The 18002-nt window shown below is 46.9% G+C and overlaps 5 protein-coding genes across 5 annotated transcripts; 3 read left to right on the top strand and 2 right to left on the bottom strand.

Moving 5' to 3' along the window:
• Window positions 1–540: 540 nt before the first annotated feature.
• GGS22DRAFT_94154 (uncharacterized protein) lies at window positions 541–2055 on the bottom strand. Its single transcript, XM_047968480.1, has 2 exons — window positions 1009–2055; window positions 541–942 (listed from the first exon to the last, which is right to left on the bottom strand). The coding sequence occupies exons 1-2, from the start codon at window positions 1691–1693 to the stop codon at window positions 839–841; spliced, it is 789 nt and encodes a 262-aa protein (XP_047822005.1). The 5' UTR covers window positions 1694–2055; the 3' UTR covers window positions 541–838.
• A 1164-nt stretch (window positions 2056–3219) lies between these two features.
• Window positions 3220–4872, top strand: GGS22DRAFT_155247 (uncharacterized protein). Its single transcript, XM_047960176.1, has one exon. It carries the CDS (start codon window positions 3330–3332, stop codon window positions 4647–4649), a length of 1320 nt encoding a protein of 439 aa, XP_047822004.1. The 5' UTR covers window positions 3220–3329; the 3' UTR covers window positions 4650–4872.
• On the bottom strand, window positions 4868–6625 carry GGS22DRAFT_155246 (alpha/beta-hydrolase). Its single transcript, XM_047960175.1, has one exon. It carries the CDS (start codon window positions 6350–6352, stop codon window positions 5042–5044), a length of 1311 nt encoding a protein of 436 aa, XP_047822003.1. The 5' UTR covers window positions 6353–6625; the 3' UTR covers window positions 4868–5041.
• A 2946-nt stretch (window positions 6626–9571) lies between these two features.
• GGS22DRAFT_155239 (phosphoenolpyruvate carboxykinase-domain-containing protein) lies at window positions 9572–13204 on the top strand. Its single transcript, XM_047960173.1, has 9 exons — window positions 9572–10190; window positions 10259–10310; window positions 10370–10401; window positions 10484–10533; window positions 10589–10630; window positions 10699–10823; window positions 10902–10935; window positions 11413–12119; window positions 12177–13204. The coding sequence occupies exons 1-9, from the start codon at window positions 9842–9844 to the stop codon at window positions 12811–12813; spliced, it is 2028 nt and encodes a 675-aa protein (XP_047822002.1). The 5' UTR covers window positions 9572–9841; the 3' UTR covers window positions 12814–13204.
• Window positions 13205–13459: 255 nt separating this feature from the next.
• GGS22DRAFT_155238 (ubiquitin carboxyl-terminal hydrolase-domain-containing protein) lies at window positions 13460–17995 on the top strand. The gene is made up of 12 exons (XM_047960172.1): window positions 13460–13626; window positions 13761–13868; window positions 13926–14101; window positions 14165–14291; window positions 14347–14933; window positions 14986–15411; window positions 15461–15711; window positions 15767–15933; window positions 15984–16088; window positions 16143–16545; window positions 16601–16814; window positions 16865–17995. The coding sequence occupies exons 1-12, from the start codon at window positions 13606–13608 to the stop codon at window positions 17706–17708; spliced, it is 3429 nt and encodes a 1142-aa protein (XP_047822001.1). The 5' UTR covers window positions 13460–13605; the 3' UTR covers window positions 17709–17995.
• Window positions 17996–18002: the final 7 nt, after the last annotated feature.

Genomic DNA, 18002 nt, shown 5'->3' with positions numbered 1-18002 from the left:
ACATGTATCATGCTAGAATTACGACTACGTCGGATGTACGTGGAGCCGTAATCTTAGATGCGAAATTTTCTTTCTTTCCTCGCGTCCTCGGTCGAGATAGCAAGATGCGTACTCTAATTGGCAAGCTCGAATTCAGTTGGTGGCCAGGTAGGTATGTTGGTGATATGAAAGCGGGTGCATCCGACTCTCGGAGCTATGGGCAGGTCAGCTTACTGCTCAGGTACCCAAGTAGGTGTGTATAGAGCTATCTTTATTATCGCATCACAATAGTTATAACGCCGAGCGGGTTCGGAAGGACTCGAGATAGAGACCTAATGTTGCATGTGATTTAGATTCGAGTTAACCAGATGAGAAATTATCTAAAGGGCCATTGTACAGGCTAATCTGAACCCAGAGGTTGGTGACCAAGCACATTCCAATATATTCCTATTTCGAATTTAGCTTGTTTGGTAGGTAGGCATTGGAAGGACTAAATCCGTGAAAGTGTAATCTTTCATTGATGACTTTTCATAGGACTCTTAGATAATAGGGGGCAAGTGTCAAGATGTGGTCGTCTGGGGAAATTCAAACTCACACGATGGATTTAACACTGCCCAGGCGAATATAGTATCACAAGGCCTTTACACTTGAAGAGAAGACCTGTAGATGTCAAAAAACTTGTTAGACCCCAGATCTGAGACTCGGAGATCGTATGAAACGATGTAACTAGTTCAGCTCAATTGCGTCAAAACTTCACTGCTTGATATGCCCTTCATGCATCTAGTATATCCCTGTTAGGAGGACCGCCAGTACTTGACAGCCTGTGAAAGGATATGATGGTTTTCATTGTTTCGTCAAGTCATGCGCCGGCTCCACCCAGAGAACCAAGCGCGCCGGTTCTTTTCGCCGTTTTTAGGTCTGTATAACCATGCATAGCTTTAGCTGGTGTCAAACGTTCCATTTCTAAAGATGTATTAGTATAAAGACCAAGGGTAATCAGATATTCTATGATGATATGTCTTAACTCACCATCCCTCTGAGCCCGTGTGCTTTCAGCTGTTTCGTACCATAATCTCAAACACCAAGTAGCGACCAGCGCATCCCTTAGTTTTCTCTCCATCGATACTAAGGTGACAAGAATTCGTTCATCTTCTTTCTTATCTTCGTATGCTACTTGCTCATCGGTGCGGTTGGTCCATGTATAGCGACTACTCATCCACTTTGGTTTGACTTCGAATAAAGTCTCCGCGTCCTCTTCGAAAAGCGGTTTATCAGACCAAGTTCGCCCTGCGCTTAGGAGCATCCTGAACTCCGTCTTCCGGAACCCCGGCTTTGACGTCTCAAGACTGATATTACCCAATGACTCCGGCGAGACGGATGTCAGATAGTATTCAGGGGTTTCCTTCTGATACTTGGCGCCCGCTGGGTGCGCAAGGTAGAAAATGTGTTCATCTCGTTGCTTGGTAGGGGTTGGGTCTTCATTCTCCAGTAGCAGATCGTCCTTTACTCTTTCAAATATAACTGAAGAGCTCTTTTGCGGAATAGAGGTGATGTTCCAGTTCATGCGGTAGAGCATTTTTGCAGTGTCAGTACCAGACACTACTGCTTGGCCTCTTAACACAAGGGTTTCGGGCGCCAGGACATCCTCTGGGGACCCTTCCGTCGAAGCATCGTGGGAAGGCAGTGGTTCGTGGTCAGGATTCATTGTTAACATCTACTTTATACGTCGATAGCGAGAAATTACAGGAAACGCACTCACGGATAGGATGCAACACACATTAAATACCCCCAATAGGTTTTAAATGGCCCATCTAAACGACCGTAAAGAGCGGGTGACGTAGTCCAAGAGCCGTGCTCCTTCGTTTTGTTGATCTAAACTGCCCAGGTGAGCACTGCCACTAAAATCCTTGCATCACATTGAGATCCATCGACTGTGCAATTGATCTTCGTCGCGGAGGATTTGAAGCAATCGAGGGCTATAAAAATCTACCCCGATTGATTTTCTAGATATCTCATTAATTCGTAACTTAACTCCCTGAAACTCCTCTGTTTGGCAATCAACAAGACAGCTTCGCGTCAGCCACGTTCCTTGCCCGGCGCGTAATCAAGTAAACAACAGCTGAATACTGCATGAGGTTAGGCTAAGATGTCCAATCTAATAGTGATCCACCCGCTTAAAACACCACTGAGATATAGCGGGCATTCACTAGACTTTAGGGGCTGAGCCACTGAAGAAAAATGGCACACGGCGCGCGTGTATCTCAAATTACACGGTTTGGTATTGAGCAAATATGATTCATATAAAGGTGAGAATTGAAGTAATCATTGTCTTTGATATGCTCTCGCATTAAATAGTATTAACGGTAATAGTAAGTAATAAGTAGATTCGTCAATTGAGAATCGAATAGAAAAGATATCGGTTTCCAAGTAGTTAAACGATGGTAAGATCTAGGACGGCAACTGATCTCGACGATTGGGTTAGTAAAGAGAATCATTTAAAGTGACATCAGATATGAATCTCACATCAGATAAATATTAGCCAAGCAGTCTCCATACCAATCAGAGATGAAACCAAGATACCTATGCACGCCGATGTTAGAATCGAATTAATAGGTACCTACTGGATGAGTTCAAATTCCAACTATCCATGTTATAATAATAGAGCTAATAGAAACACATTCATTACGTGAAATAAGGCCAAGCCAAGGTGGGCAAGGCATACTTTTATTTCGCGCATCGCGGAATATCATGGCTGATGGCTGCGGGGTGAAAAAGGGGCTTCCCGCGTTTACCCTTTAGGGATATGATATTGGACCAAATATCCCTGCAAGCCCTACGAGAGACCCGGTCTTGTTTGCTAGCTAAATTCTTATTTCATCAACATCGGATTGTCGAATCATTTGCAGACGATCAAGAAATCTTCGTCAAAGGATTAACCGACACTGCTCGATCATGGGTACCTGGCCAAGCCGCTAATGCGATTCACGTACACGTGGTGATTATAGGGCAGTAGGGCTCGATTAGAATGTCTCAATGTCTCAAGATCGACAGCCTATCAACCTGGCTCTGTGATCTCTGCAAAGCTCGTCGTAAACCCCCGCCAATGACCAGGGGTGATTTGAGCCACATCCATGGATCTCTTTCAGCTCGTGGGGGGCGATCGTGGCACAGCAAGTTTAGAACTTTCCAAATGTTTATGCCTAGTAGGACGAGTGTAACCATTTACGGCACTGCCGCAATTGACAACCGATTTTAATATAAAGACCCGAATTGCCTGATGACGTGAACACCTTAAAATCCCGTACTTGGTCTGGGGAAATACCCATCTAGAGAAATACTTCATCAAGGCCATGCAGAAACGACGATCTCACAAGAAATCTCGCAACGGATGCCAGAACTGTAAGAAATGGCACACCAAGTGCGATGAGCAAGGACCACCATGCAACAACTGCGCGCTGCGGAAGGCCAAATGCGTTTACAGTCGCCCCAAAACCGAGGCCGCCAATCATGATCATAACCGCTCTCTCACCATACGATCCAGGAATGGAGAGACATCTACGACGGCACTTTCTATCGAAGTTGAACGACCGCGGGGCGATGTAGGCACGATATGCGCGGCCTACGGTGGACCGTCTAGATTGCTAGAGTTGGAATTGATGCATCAGTGGTCGACGACTACGTACAAAGCTTTCTGTGGCATACCTGAAGATGGACCTTACCTACAGTGCCTGCTGCCGCGGTGCGCTCTCGAATACGATTTCATGTTGAATTGTATCATGGCTATCTCATCCCTACATATAGCCCAGTCTGGAGGGGCGAACTCCAAGAAATATATCAACGCGGGACTAGAGTACTACAACAAAGGTAGTAGCTCATTTCGAACACACTTGGGAAGGATGAATGCCGACAACGCCCACGTCTTATACATGTTCTCCGCCATAGCCATATCCGTGCACCTATCGATACCCCAACGAGCCAGCGTGATCGATCTTCTAGTGGTGGCTCTCGACTTGGTCAATGGTAGCACTAGCATCGGGATGATGGGAATGCCGTGGCTTCTCAATAGCGCCCTTCCGCTGCGTGCTTTCATATCGCGCATGGGCGCATCGAAAGACCTAATAGATGCCGACAGTAAAATTGCTTTGGCTAGGTTACGTGCTATTAACGATGTACGGAACCAAGTTACAGCAGAACCAATCAGTAGCAATGGAGTTGCAGATGGGGTAATTGAGATACGCGACCACGATTTGTTCGAAATGGCTATTGCCGGTCTGGAAACTTGCTATGCCGAGGAAGCCAGGGGCATCTTGAGGGGATTCGGCACTGCTTTTCCAGGATTGGCGGGCAAGCCCTTTACCTCACTCGTCAGCAAATCCGATCCTTTCGCCTTACTCATTATCTCACACTGGGCCGTGCTGTTAAGTAAGATGGACCAGGGAATTTGGTGGGTGACGACGATAGCAGATCGACTCGCGATAGAGATCTCAGATCTATTAAAGACGTCCCACCCCGATCTATCGCTAGAATGGGCCGATGCTATGGTATGGGTACATGGCCAAATGGGTATATCGTGGTCTCAATCACGAGAATTATCATACAGTTCGGGACTCTCAAGCGACAGTTGGGATGTGTCCAGCTTAACGCACGAAACCGATTTTTTTCTCAACTAATTAACGATATCATCAAAACACCCCTCCCTTGCCTTGAATAAAGGCACGAAGTGCCCTGAGAGTAGACCTCTCCCACCTCCAACATTAATGAACAGTAGACTACGGATAGAGATATTGTATATGGGAAGACTCACCTTTGTTATACCAAATCTGGATATATTGTAATATATATACGCAACAAACAATCCGCATGATTCTTAACTTCAAATAAACACACCTAACAACATTGGAATTTGATTCTATTAACCCGGTTTTCCCAATTATGAAAACATAGGTACTAACATTATATAATTACCTACTTCAACTCCAAACGGTCTATAAAAACTAACCAACCCCAAATGCGAATAAAATACCTCCAAATGGGTTATGAATCATTTCTCGTCGCTTTACCATCATTTTACTGCCTCGAACACCTCAGCAAGCCAATCCAGAGAAACCTGCGCCAGCTGTTGCTCGGCCCCCAATTGGCAATGCTCTCCAGCACCAAGCGCAGTCTTGAATTCATACAGGTAAGCCTTGTCTCCTAACAACTTCGCCACTACCTCCTCCTGACCTCCAGCTACCTTATCATCCTCGCCCTTACCAACGAAAACGGGGCTGGTAATGTTGCTCAGGACAGTTCCGTCGAGGTTGATGCCCCCCAGTCTCGTAAACCAATCGTACGGGCTCTCGGTGGCGAAGGACCATAACCCCTGTCCAATGAACCATTTGAACATCGTGTTGGCTTCGGGGTTTACTCGCGCTTTGTTGAGATAAGCATCGAACACGGTCTTGTTGCCGCTGTTGTAGAGTTGGGCCAGAGCCGGTGGGAACTGCTTCAGTGCTGTCGTTTGGAGGTTCTGCACGCCGTCGATGGCGAGGACGGCGGCAAATCGGTGTTCCCTGGTAGCGGCAAGGGGCGCTAGAATTCCGCCAAACGAGAGACCTCCAAGGGCAATGCGCTTCTTGTCGACTTCGGGTCTGGTTTCCAGGTAGTCGACAACTGGGGTCACGACATCCCACCAGTTCGGGATGAAGCCGAGGCCTTGCTGGCGGCGGACAGTAGGTTGGCCCGGGCCCTCGTAGGTGACGAAGTTCCAGCCACGGTCGATGATTTCGCGGCCAATTGAGTGGTACGTATCCTCTTGGGGCGCGTCATAGCCGCTTCCGACCAAGACCGTAGGAACAGGACCACATCCAGCGGCCTTGGGCGATTTCCAGTAAATAATAGGGATATCGAATCCAGGTCCCTTGATAGTCATCCGCTCGCCCCGCACTTCCGTCAGAGAAATCGCTTTGTCGAAGTCTGCAAGGGCAGAGTCCCATACGCTGTAGAGCCTGGGATCCGATTGGTTGGCGGTCATGTAGAAGACGGACAATCTGTAGTAGGAAGAAGCGCGGAAGTATGCCTCGCGGGCTGATACCGGGAACTTGGTCGCGTTGATGGACTCCGCGATGTCGTGCACGGAGTCGCCTAGGAACTTAAACTCGTTGTAGAAACTCTCTGTGTCCCCGGCGACGATCTTGGCGGTGGCGCGCATCACTTCGCCTGTTGAAGAACCCCCGCCGTTGGCTAAGGAGAGCGCTTCGTAGAGAATAAACGAGAAGTGGTCGTCTGCGCTGAGAGGCAGGTAAGGCACGGTCGTGCTGTTGGTGCTGTTGGTTTGGGCAACAGTAACGCTGCTTTGAGCCGCTAGAAGGGCCAAAGATTTGGAAAACCGCATCTTGGAAGAGTGTTTGCTAGGTAAAAGACTCAGATGCCGAATTGAGTCTGATGTGCTGCCGTACTGTCCTGCTGTCCTGCCAAGAAGAGAGACAATAGGGAGCAGATCGAAGACATTTTATATTAATTTCTGAAGCCATCGTCACGAATCCTGCATACTAAGTGACGTCGACCCCTAGGCTGTTAAGATTACATATTGAGTGAATTGTCGCAGAGAACATAGGTGGCTGGCCTAAAAGTGAAGCCATGGAAGCGACTGCGCCGCAGCGAATTTATCGCCGTCGTTCTCGGTTTCGTTACGATAATCTGCTGCCGGCTGGTAGTACTTTTTGCAGCTGGTGAAGGATTTCTCACAGCTGGAGGTCCATATTTTAATTTGACCGAAGCGACTGCACTAGACCCAATAAGCGATAGTGCATGCAACTCTCTTCAGAAGGTTTGCGAACGCGAGAGCGAGAATATTGGGACATGCGTAGGGCTGACTAGGCGCAGCAGTTTATGTAAATCCTTTCTAGGCACCGCCAATGAAACTCAATGACTAATAATACATAACAAGGTCTTTTTGAATCCAAGCCCTTGAATTGTATATTTTAAGAACGCGGTCATAGCGGTGGTGACGGGAAATTTCATTTATGCTGCTGGTTAGTGTGGCGTTTTCTTTCATAAAAAGCATATCTTTTTCATAGGTACCTACTTAGCAGCTTAGGTAACCATTAACAGTTTTGTGTGTAACACTGCAATGAATGAAAGATGGAGGATATTCCTCAATAATGTTATAAAAAATTTTACCTCAGCAAAAATGTCGATTTTAAGAGATGAAACTAGGTACCTACAATTGTATGAAGCACCTAGTTGTATACTAGGTGGGTAATTTTATCTTATTCAGCCATATACGCCATCGGTGCCAGTGAAAGACTGTCGAAGAGGGCTTACCAGTAGCTTGCAATGGAAAAAGAAGAAAATCTTGGCGCTGAAATGGAACAACTATGAAAAATCTTGATATAGAAATCGCAATACTGTTCTCCGGTGAAGCCATACAATCTCCCCATAGGTGACAACCCAAATATATTAGCCATAAATCACCTTCAACATGAATGTTCGTAGTGGAAAGCCTATGGTCAAGTAATAGATAAACTTGTAGGCAATTGTGTAATAGTTCAGCAACGAGAATTTATTCTCAATTGACAGCACCCTACAACAACCGGCTCACCGCCACGACGGAACGGAGCGGTGAGACGCTGGAAGGTGCAGTCCGGTGGAAAATGACGTTGGGTCACGGGTCGGACCGGATCCGTAAATCGTTAAGTCTACCGGCCGAACGGAGACCCCACTCTTTTCCCGGGGTAGTCTCGACCATGGTCTAGATGATGGGTCTGGCCATCAGTGACTTTCCTGGATTACGTTATCGCTGACCCGAGATTGCCCGAATTGCAAAAGAATTATTCGAGATTTCTTGGCGCTAAAAGATTTTAGTAGCTGTTAGCGATTGACAACTTTACGAAAGATAATCCATATTATCGAATATCTTGATGCTGATTGGAGCACGTATTTGAGACCGGTTAACTGTCCCGTTCTGTTCTGGCGCAAGTTTTAGAGGTCACTTATTGGACGATCGCACTTCATATCCCAAGTAATTATGACGGGATTTCACGTGGCGCTCCGGATTTTCTCGTAAGCTTCGGCTTAAGGTATCATCCATTACGTCGTACAACCAAGCTGAAGAATGAGGGCATCGTGATCCAGCTTCTCCACCGTGGCTTGGACTCTTCCGTTTACGTAACAAGACTAGTCTGGGGTCTTAGATTCTTGTCATTCCTTGGTACCCCGGACTTCATCATCATGGTTCTTTGTCTACTGCGTAGCAGAGACCCAGAATTCCCCAGAACGGCGGAAGAAGTCGGAATAACTGACAATTTAACTAGCCCAATCGCGGGATGAACTTCGGTAAGTCTACGGGGCGAAGGGGACTAGATATGTACATTTTTCCAAACTGATCCTAGATTCATGAAACGCATGTCGGGCGCAGATATGCGATGCAAGGGCGATTACGCAGTACTTGGTACACCAGTACGCCTCGAGCCGCGTCCGTTCTCCTGGTCGCATCCTGTATCTGCCTATGAATCTTGGCGGCTCAAAAAAGACCTAACCCAAGTACCGAATGATCTCCATGCATGGTTGAACGGATGGAAAGATTCGGATCGTTATTCGCGTACACCTGCAGGGATTATAGCCAACTACCTCCCAATATCAGAAGGCTCTTCGAGACTTAGATAGGTTTCAGTCCGTGCCATATCAACAATGTAAGTTCACATGTTTCGTGGAGCGTTCGGGAAGGTAATATTTTCGGGGGAAGATCGCGGAAAACCGAGGATAGAACAGCAAAGTCGGTTTCCTAGCGTTAATCGGCTGTTCTATAGCAATGGATGAGAAGGACTATCGAAAATCTTGCTCTCGTGATCCTTCTACAATATGGTATAATTTATTATTAGACCTAGATGCGGTTGGCAAGTTAGCCATGTCATCTCTTCTGTGCCCTGTTACCCATGGTATGTACCTTACTAGTATTCCTATAGTATTTTTACTATATTAGCTCATCTGGAGCTGACAACTAGGAACAGAGCCGGAGCTTAAGCTCATTTAATTCTCGTCTAAAAGTTTCCCGAGGTTGACGAAGGTATCGTGTATCTCTTGCCCCCTCGCCCCTGTACCGGGTCTACCCATATGGCTGTCCCATCTGTGGGGCTGATAGGAGAACGGGGAAGAACATATGTACCTGTAGGTACATGTATCGAGCTTTCCTAGGGCTGGGTACCAATTGGCTACCTACCCCGCCGCCACCGTCTGCCGTTTCTCCAACTTCCATTTCCCCTGATTCAAAATTTTCTCCATCGTGCATTCGTTTAGTCAAAGCATGTAACAGCAATTTAGACAAGATAATTTTCTGGAATTTTCATAGAACATCTAATGTCCAGATCGAGCATGTAAATAGTAGATAGCTATACGCAGCGCGATTTGGTGCTACGTTGTGCAGGCAAAAGTAAAGCTTGATGTACCGATGTATGTACGTACTTAGGACGAAAACGATCGTAGGATAAAATCCAGGCCGACAGCCTATAATCCCAGTCGAATACTGATAGGCGTAGATCATTGCAGGGGTCAGGAGAGGCTGAGGGAAAAAACGGAATGGAACGAAACTCAATTGCATATGACACCACCACCACACACCAACTCCTAACCTCTCTCGATGCGATGCTTCTGGTTGTAACTTGAAATCCGCAACTCGGCAGACTAATCCTTACACAAACTAGCAAGATCTTTGATGTTTTTTTACGCTACGCCACTCCGCGATTCCTTGCTAGCGTACCGAGACAGGAAAACAAAGGGAGCCCTGGTTCAGCTCTCCCTTCCCGATGATGCAGGGTGGATTGTTCCGGTTTGAATTCGTGCCTCAGTGCCTAATCAATGACAACGGCGGTTACTGGCCAGTGGAATGTCTCGCTCAAAGTTCGCCATCTCCACTGCTTCCATATTTCCTATATATCCTCGGGTTCAGTCCATGACTAGCAGACCGAAAAGTTACCTTAAGTTAACCTGCATTGCCGGCGTTTCGTCTGCCCCATTTAATCAAACTAGATATCCATATTCCCCATCTGTCTTCGGCTGGAACTATCCCATAAGCTATCATAACTATATCGTATCCCGAAACTTGTCAACCTTAAGAACCATGGCCGACCCCGTCCTGAGAACTGCTTCTCCCTACACTGATCCATCCGTGAAAGGCCCCAAGTCCCAGCAACTTACCAACGGTCACTCCCACTCTCTCCTCCAGCAAAGCAAGAGTAAGCCAACCTCGAAGAAACCGGCTCTTTGAGAGTTTCCAGCACCAGAAATCTAACTACCTTATTAGTGATTGCCAACAACAAAGTCAACAAGACCGCCCTCCACCCTAGCGGTGTAGAGTAAGAAGCTTCCCCTCAACACCACATGGAACCTCGCTTCTAACAAAAGTCCTTTGTAGACCCCACCATGAACGGGAACACACGGAACTAGGTACGAAAGAGACGCTCGAGCTCAAATTCCCGACAATTGATTTTAGTGGCTTTGTTCACGGGTCCGCTAACACCCGACATAGAGGAGGAATTACATGAAAAGGCACACATCGACTACGACAGAGTCGCTATTGTGAGCAAACAATATTGAATCTTGGGTATTGATAATATAACTAACCAAAATGCAGATTCCTAACCCATCAGTTGCCGCCTTATACGAAGATGCCCTTGTAAGTTAGCCCCTTAAATTGGGTCACGCGACCAACTCTCCACACATGCATACTGATGGACTCTCAAGGTATACGAGATGGGCTCAGCCATTTCGTCGAGCGGTGCCTTGACAGCTTACTCCGGTGCAAAGACTGGCCGATCACCTTCAGATAAGAGAATCGTCAGGGAGCCGTCATCAGAAAAGGATGTCTGGTAAGAGATCCATCGTCTGATACAACGACGACTCAGTTCTGCGCATGATTGAACGAAAGCTAACTCTTCCTCTTATAGGTGGGGACCCGTCAACAAGCCAATGGCACCTGAGGTAAGATACTCACCGTTATTGTCCCTACTTTACTGGGGCTTCGTTAGCGAACTTCTATTTCTTTTTCCTTAACTTACCTCTACATCTACCCTACCCGCATCTGAGGATCAAACCTTAGGATGATTGAGATTTGCCCTATGACAATATCTTTACGTCACAAAATCCCTAGCTCATCGTCAAGCATCGTGGTCCTTGTTGTTCCCCAATTGAAGCTGAATCACGCATCTCTGAGGATGTCATATGGTGCATGGCCTAGACTTGTTGCTAGAGTTGACCCCTGTCATTGGCGTCATCCGAGGCGCTATTCTGGAGTGCTCGGCTCAGATCCGGCAATGCACCCCGCGCTTCCACTGAGCCGGGCCATTTCAGCCCCACCAAACTCCAAAAATTCCCAAATTTCCAAGCCTCACGTGCTATAATTATCCTCACCCCGATTTGGTTAGAGTTAATAATGACTAACATGTTTACGTTCTCTAGGTCTGGAAAATCAACCGTGAACGCGCAGTTGATTACCTAAACACCCGAACGAGAATCTATGTTATCGATGGTTATGCAGGCTGGGATGAGAAGTACCGAATTCGTGTTCGAGTTATCTGTGCTCGTGCCTACCATGCCTTGTTCATGCGCAACATGCTCATTCGCCCCCCTCGGGAAGAGCTTGAGCACTTCCACCCCGACTACACAATCTACAATGCCGGAAGCTTCCCAGCCAACAGATACACCGAAGGCATGACCTCGGGAACCTCAGTCGCCATTAACTTTGCCGAAAAGGAGATGGTCATCCTCGGTACCGAGTATGCAGGCGAGATGAAGAAGGGTGTCTTCACCGTATTGTTCTACGAAATGCCCATAATCCACAACGTACTCACTCTTCACTCGTCTGCAAACGAGGGCAAGAATGGAGACGTCACGCTTTTCTTCGGCTTATCCGGTACCGGCAAGACCACTCTCTCAGCCGACCCTAACCGAGCTCTGATTGGTGATGACGAGCACTGCTGGAGTGAACGAGGTGTCTTCAACATTGAGGGCGGTTGCTATGCCAAGTGCATTGGCTTGTCAGCTGAGAAGGAACCTGATATTTTCGGTGCCATCCGCTTCGGCTCAGTCCTTGAGAATGTCGTTTTTGACCAGGAAACTCGAGAAGTTGACTACGACGACGCTACTCTAACCGAGAACACAAGATGGTAAGTTCATGTTGCGATGCTGACGTGTTGGTGAAAGTGAAACTAATGAGCCTGCAGTGCATACCCCATCGAGTACATTAGCAACGCTAAGATTCCCTGCTTGTCGGAAAACCACCCAAGCAACATCATTCTGTTGACATGTGATGCCCGTGGTGTATTGCCGCCGATATCAAAACTCGACAGCGCCCAGACAATGTTCCACTTTATCTCCGGTTACACCTCTAAGATGGCTGGAACTGAAGACGGTGTAACAGAACCTCAAGCGACTTTCTCCTCTTGCTTCGCTCAGCCCTTCCTTGCTCTTCACCCCATGAGATACGCAAAGATGTTGGCGGACAAGATAGAAAAGCACTCTGCTAACGCCTGGCTCCTAAACACCGGTTGGGTTGGTGCCGGTTACGTCCACGGTGGTAAGCGATGCCCGCTCAAATACACCCGTGCCATCCTTGATGCCATCCACTCCGGCGAGCTTGCGAAATCCCAGTACGAGACATATGATGTCTTCAACCTCCAAGTCCCCACATCATGCCCTGGTGTCCCCGCAGAGCTTCTCAACCCCAAGACTGCATGGACTGCGGGAGCGGACAGCTTCAACCAGGAGGTCAAGAAGTTGGGAGGACTATTCATTGAGAACTTCAAGAAGTACGAATCGGAAGCCACCGACGAAGTCAAGGCGGCAGGACCAGTTATTTAAAAGCAAGGCGCTTCACGGCATCTTTTTTCTCTCGTCTCGTTTCCATCGTTTATAGGTTAGGAGTTGAGCATCGTTTATATTTTTTGGCATATTTATCTTGGGGAACGACGCATCTGTGGAATGATTGGTACATCGATCCGCGCGATACACCGGACGGGAAAGTATGAGACAGCTCTAGACAAAGAACTGGACGTACAGATTGAATGCGGGGAGTTCCGAACAACTGCGCGCAACGGATGAATGAAAAGACCTGCGAAGGATGCAGTGTTCGTTGATGGAAGAATTACAATCGGGTTTAACTAGATTTTCTTCCAAGTAAATAAAGGTTTAGGATATAATAGAACAAATTTCAATGTTCTTCTGAATTGTCATTTGAAGCTTGTGTCTTGAGTTGCACGAAGTAGAATATTATGTTCCGTTCATGGTAGAACTTGAAGCGGAGGTCCGATGATGTAAAACTGAGATTATGTAATCCAGCTTGGATTGTGGATTCGAAACCTTGAACTTGGACAAGTTTGGGAAAATTCTCGGCTAATTAGACTACCGTATCCGTATTTCTTGGCAAGCGCAGATACGGTAGAAAATAAAGTGTACCGTATTCGCTAGCGCCAATCACTATCGTAAATGTTTGAATCGAAAGTGGGATAAGTTTGAACTTTGTGACTTTGAATGACATACATCCAACTTCTACTCTTCCCATATTTTAGAGACGCGACGCGCGATTCGAGCTTCCAACCTGGAAGGCAAATACTCCACTAATGGTATTAATTCGACGATGATAAGCCCGCCAAAATGGACGGGGATTGGGACGAGGCAAGTAATAACTACTGCACGAATCCTCAATTATTCAAATGTAGGCGGGGGACACCTGCAGCGTTGTTGAGATCTTGTCGCAAAAGATGTATGATATGATAGAGCGCAAGGCTGACAATATTTCTACTCCATAGGTTGCGCGCATACCGTTCCCGCCACCAGGTCTGCGGGCAATGCCAACGCCTGTCACGGTTCTAGCATTCGATACAAGTCAAGAACTTCTATGGACTGGCAATGAATACGTACGAACCTTCGATTCGACTATGCTTCCCTAAAAGATATACTAATAGTTCGGATAGGGCCGGGTATGTTCGTTTTACGGCACGAAGCTACAGCCGTATACCTCCTTCAAGGCCCACACCTCCCAAGATGGCCCGGTCCGACAGATATTATTTAATGATAAGGGTGTTATAGCCCTCGGGTCCCGTGTGGTACATATGGCGTTGAGAAGAGGACCGCCTCTATGGTCGCTTAGGTAGGATTGCCTTTTCATGAGTGGGAATATTCTATGAAAATACTTATTAAGGGGAAATGGCAGGCACGACGATATGCAAGAACTGCGGTGTATGAGCTTCACGTCAAAGGGCACCGCCGAAATCCTGGTTGCTGGCGAACAAGACAAGATGCTCGTTATTGACACCAATAAGGGTGAAGTTACTAAGCAGGTACTATCTACTAATGTCGCAAGAGTAAGGCTATATGACTAACATTTGCTTTCAGATTCCGACTGACCATAAGTACACAATCATGAGAAGGAGTCGATACATATGCGCCGCAACCCCTACTGGCGCCGTTCATATTATTGACTCTCTTAGCTTCCAAGTCATTAAGGTCTGGAATGCTCACACGGCTGCTATTAATGATATGGACGCGCAACACGATTTTATAGTGACTTGCGGGTACTCTATGAGGCACGGGGGCAATTACATGCCTGACCCGTTCGTCAACGTGTTCGATCTGAAAAATATGATTTCCATGTCCCCTATTCCGTTCCCAGCCGGCGCTGCTTATGTCCGTATGCATCCTCGGATGTCTACTACAAGCATTGTCATGTCACAAATTGGGCAAATGCATGTAGTTGACCTAATGAACCCTAACACTAGCAATGTGCGTCAAGCGAATAGTCTGTCCTACTTTTCTATGATAGAAATTGCCTCTTCAGGCGAGGCTGTCGCCCTGGCGGACGGCGATTGTTATATCCACCTTTGGGGATCTCCCAATAAGATTCACTTCGCCGAATTTCCTACGCCTATTGAAACCGCTGATTCAAGTACCGGGCCGCGGATCGAATTTGATTCTCCTGATATGTGAGTACGATCAATATAAATCATATAGAAATGTTTACTCATTTAATATTAGACCATTGAGCTCTGTCGGTATGCCGTACTATAGAGAAGTATTGCTATCTGCATGGCCAAGCAATATGGTGACGGAGATTGGAGCACCTCCAGTCAAAATCGACGCGCAATTCTTAACAACACTCCAAGAGAGAGATTGGGGTTACTTCGGCAAGAATACCCGACCGTTAAGGAGGAACCAAGTTGAGGATACGCGTAGCACTGAGAACCTCCAAAGCTCTCTTAAACCACCCAAGTTCTTGAGCGAAAAAGCAAGAGAGGCGGCCAAATCTCCAGCGGGGACACCAGCGCCCGAGGAAGTCATCCCCGAATTCCCCCAGGTTTTACAAGACACAAAGCTCGAAAGTCTCAAGATCGAGGTCCCGGAGTTATACCAAAACATTGAAATTAAGTATAGCAAGTTTGGTATTGACGATTTCGATTTCGGGTATGTGAATTCAATTTTCTTCTTCAGGGCAGGCTAATGTAGAATCTAGTTATTTCAACAAGACACAGTATTCTGGATTGCAAAATCATATTGTTAATGCCTATGCAAATCCACTACTGCAGGTCATGCATTATACCCCCCTCATCCGGAACGTTGCCCTCCAGCATGCGGCAACAGCTTGCGTTGACGAATTATGTCTCCTCTGCGAACTGGGATTCCTCTTTGACATGCTCTATAAAGCCGAAGGAGAGGCTTGTCAGGCATCTAACTTCACCAAGACCCTCAGCTATCATCCCGAAGGTACGTATTGTTCATCTTTCCATTTTGCATAACTAAGCTAATAAGGGCTCATTAGCGGGGAAGCTGGGTCTGCTCGAGGAAGAGCCTCATGCATCTCGGACTGTAATGTTGCAGCAGTTGACTAGGTTCCTCCTCCGACAGACAACCCAGAATTATAGCCTGATGGTTCAGAATTCCCAACCATATTCTGCAGAAACACCTCGCCCTGGGGTATTTGAAGAGGTAAACATATTCGCTATCGAAACATAAGGTCATTCTGTTAATATTTATAGTTATTCCAAACGACTGCAACAAGTTCCATTCGTTGTATGAATTGCAGGAGTGAAACCACAAAGGCCGATCATACTATGGTGAATGAGTTGATGTACCCGCAAAACGTAATTATAACATTCTTACCACGTCTTCGATGTTATAAAGACTAATTGAAACAGAAAACCGGCCACAGGAACCCGAGAATACGTGCAACTACGTTTTCCCAAGTGCTGAAGATGAGCGTCGAAAGAGAAACTACTAATAAGGGTTGGTGCAACAGCTGTCATAGATACCAGACTTTGGCAACCCGAAAGACCATACACAGAGTGCCTACTGTGTTGATGCTCACAACTGCGATCAACAATAACGATCACCGACGACTTTGGGCCACCCCTGGGTGGCTACCGGAAGAAATTGGCGTCATAGTAGATAATGGCCAATTCTTTTGTTTCGAGGGTGAAGACTTAAAGTTGCATCTGCAGCGAGGAATACATAACATTACAGTTTATTCGTTAACCGGTTTAGCCGTGAACATTGAAGGTGGCCAACAACAGAGGTCTCATCTTGTGGCCATGGCAAACAGTACGCTTCCCATCTCACCTTTCGAACAGTAAAGAAGCTAATGCATTGATCCCAGTCGCACACTCCGCTCCAACAGCTCCTGGTCAGAGCCAGTGGTATCTTTTCAACGATTTCCATGTCAAGCCGATTACACCTCAGGAGGCACTGACATTCAATACATCATGGAAGACACCGTCCGTCATTACATATCAAGTGAAGTCTGCCAACAACCAGCTCGATTCTACTTGGAAGGACAATTTAGACTCTAGATTGCTCTACTTGGACCTTCAGTGAGTCTCAACCCTAACATGCCCTAATCATTCTACTAACTACTTTTCAGGGCCGATCGAGCAGATAAAACGTATCAAACATTAGATAGGCAGACTGAGCCAGCTGGGCCAAATACAATAGTCGCGATAGATACGGAATTCGTGAAGATTTCGCAACCGGAGGTGGAAATGCATTCAGACGGAGATTCCAAAATCATCAGACCAACCGTACACGCTTTGGCCCGGACATCTATTGTGCGAGGTGGAGGTATGGACGAAGGTGCCCCGTTTATTGACGACTATATCACTATCAAGGAGAAGGTGGTCGACTACCTAACGTCTTACTCCGGAATTACTCCCGAGGATTTGGACTTAACCATGGCAAAGCAGAGAGGTCACAACCTCGTGCCGCTAAGGATAGCATATAAAAAGATATGGATCCTACTCAACCTCGGGTGCAAGTTCCTAGGCCACGGGCTAAAGCAGGATTTCCGAGTAATCAACATCCACGTGCCAAAGGCGCAAGTAATCGACACGAGTGACCTTTTCTTCATCAAGGAGCGACTCAGGAAATTAAGTTTGCAGTTCCTCGCACACACGTTACTGAAAGAAGATATCCAGCAAAGTACTCACGATTCTATTGAAGATGCTAGAACTGCTTTGAAGTTATACCGCAAGTACCAGGAATTTGACGAGGCGGGAGTTCTCGATACCATGCTCCAAGAGATCTATGCGAAAGGCGTCGCCTCTAATTTCAAGCCACCGGCTAGGGTAAGCCCAGGAGGGACTTTCTCCAGGACAGACACCCCGCCAGTTGATGGAGCAGTTGGACCTACCACACCCTCTAGAAAGCCCGCCACTCTGATACCTGGGACGCCAATGTCCACTCCAGGAAAGAGGGGGGTGTACTTTTGAGACGGGCGCAACCATAGTGAGAGAGCTATGCATTCTCATTTACCATGCAATTCAGACACAAGTCCAGACTACGTCATCCGAAAACGATGCCAACGGTTCTCGTTCTTCGTATGATTTATGAGGGATGATGGCATGCATAGTGGAGGAATAGGAAATGCAGAAAGATATATATATTGCGCAGTGATTAGCGCGCATGGTCGAATATCAATTACACTAGCGATAGACTTGAAGCAATTATGTTCAATGACATTCACGAAATGTTTCTTGTTGCCGTGACAACTTCTACTCACCTAC

Source organism: Annulohypoxylon maeteangense (genome assembly GCF_022496945.1).
Source record: "Annulohypoxylon maeteangense strain CBS 123835 unplaced genomic scaffold GGS22scaffold_3, whole genome shotgun sequence".
Taxonomy (NCBI): Eukaryota; Fungi; Ascomycota; class Sordariomycetes; order Xylariales; family Hypoxylaceae; genus Annulohypoxylon; species Annulohypoxylon maeteangense.
The sequence above is the reverse complement of the archived record's forward strand: the minus strand, read 5'-3'. Positions and strand labels throughout refer to the sequence as shown.

Excerpts from the sequence above, each read along its gene's own strand:
- GGS22DRAFT_155238 (XM_047960172.1), top strand. The coding sequence starts at position 13,606 with ATGGACGGGGATTGGGACGAG. Across the intron at positions 15,412-15,460 it reads ATTGACGATTTCGATTTCGG|TTATTTCAACAAGACACAGT; the intron begins GTATGTGAATTC and ends TGTAGAATCTAG. Across the intron at positions 16,815-16,864 it reads TTGCTCTACTTGGACCTTCA|GGCCGATCGAGCAGATAAAA; the intron begins GTGAGTCTCAAC and ends ACTACTTTTCAG.
- GGS22DRAFT_155246 (XM_047960175.1), bottom strand. The coding sequence starts at position 6,352 with ATGCGGTTTTCCAAATCTTTGGCCCTTCTAGCGGCTCAAAGCAGCGTT.
- GGS22DRAFT_94154 (XM_047968480.1), bottom strand. The coding sequence starts at position 1,693 with ATGTTAACAATGAATCCTGACCACGAACCACTGCCTTCCCACGATGCT. Across the intron at positions 943-1,008 it reads CACACGGGCTCAGAGGGATG|AAATGGAACGTTTGACACCA; the intron begins GTGAGTTAAGAC and ends ATACATCTTTAG.
- GGS22DRAFT_155247 (XM_047960176.1), top strand. The coding sequence starts at position 3,330 with ATGCAGAAACGACGATCTCACAAGAAATCTCGCAACGGATGCCAGAAC.
- GGS22DRAFT_155239 (XM_047960173.1), top strand. The coding sequence starts at position 9,842 with ATGTCTCGCTCAAAGTTCGCCATCTCCACTGCTTCCATATTTCCTATA. Across the intron at positions 10,402-10,483 it reads ACGGGAACACACGGAACTAG|AGGAGGAATTACATGAAAAG; the intron begins GTACGAAAGAGA and ends CACCCGACATAG. Across the intron at positions 10,824-10,901 it reads TCATCAGAAAAGGATGTCTG|GTGGGGACCCGTCAACAAGC; the intron begins GTAAGAGATCCA and ends TTCCTCTTATAG.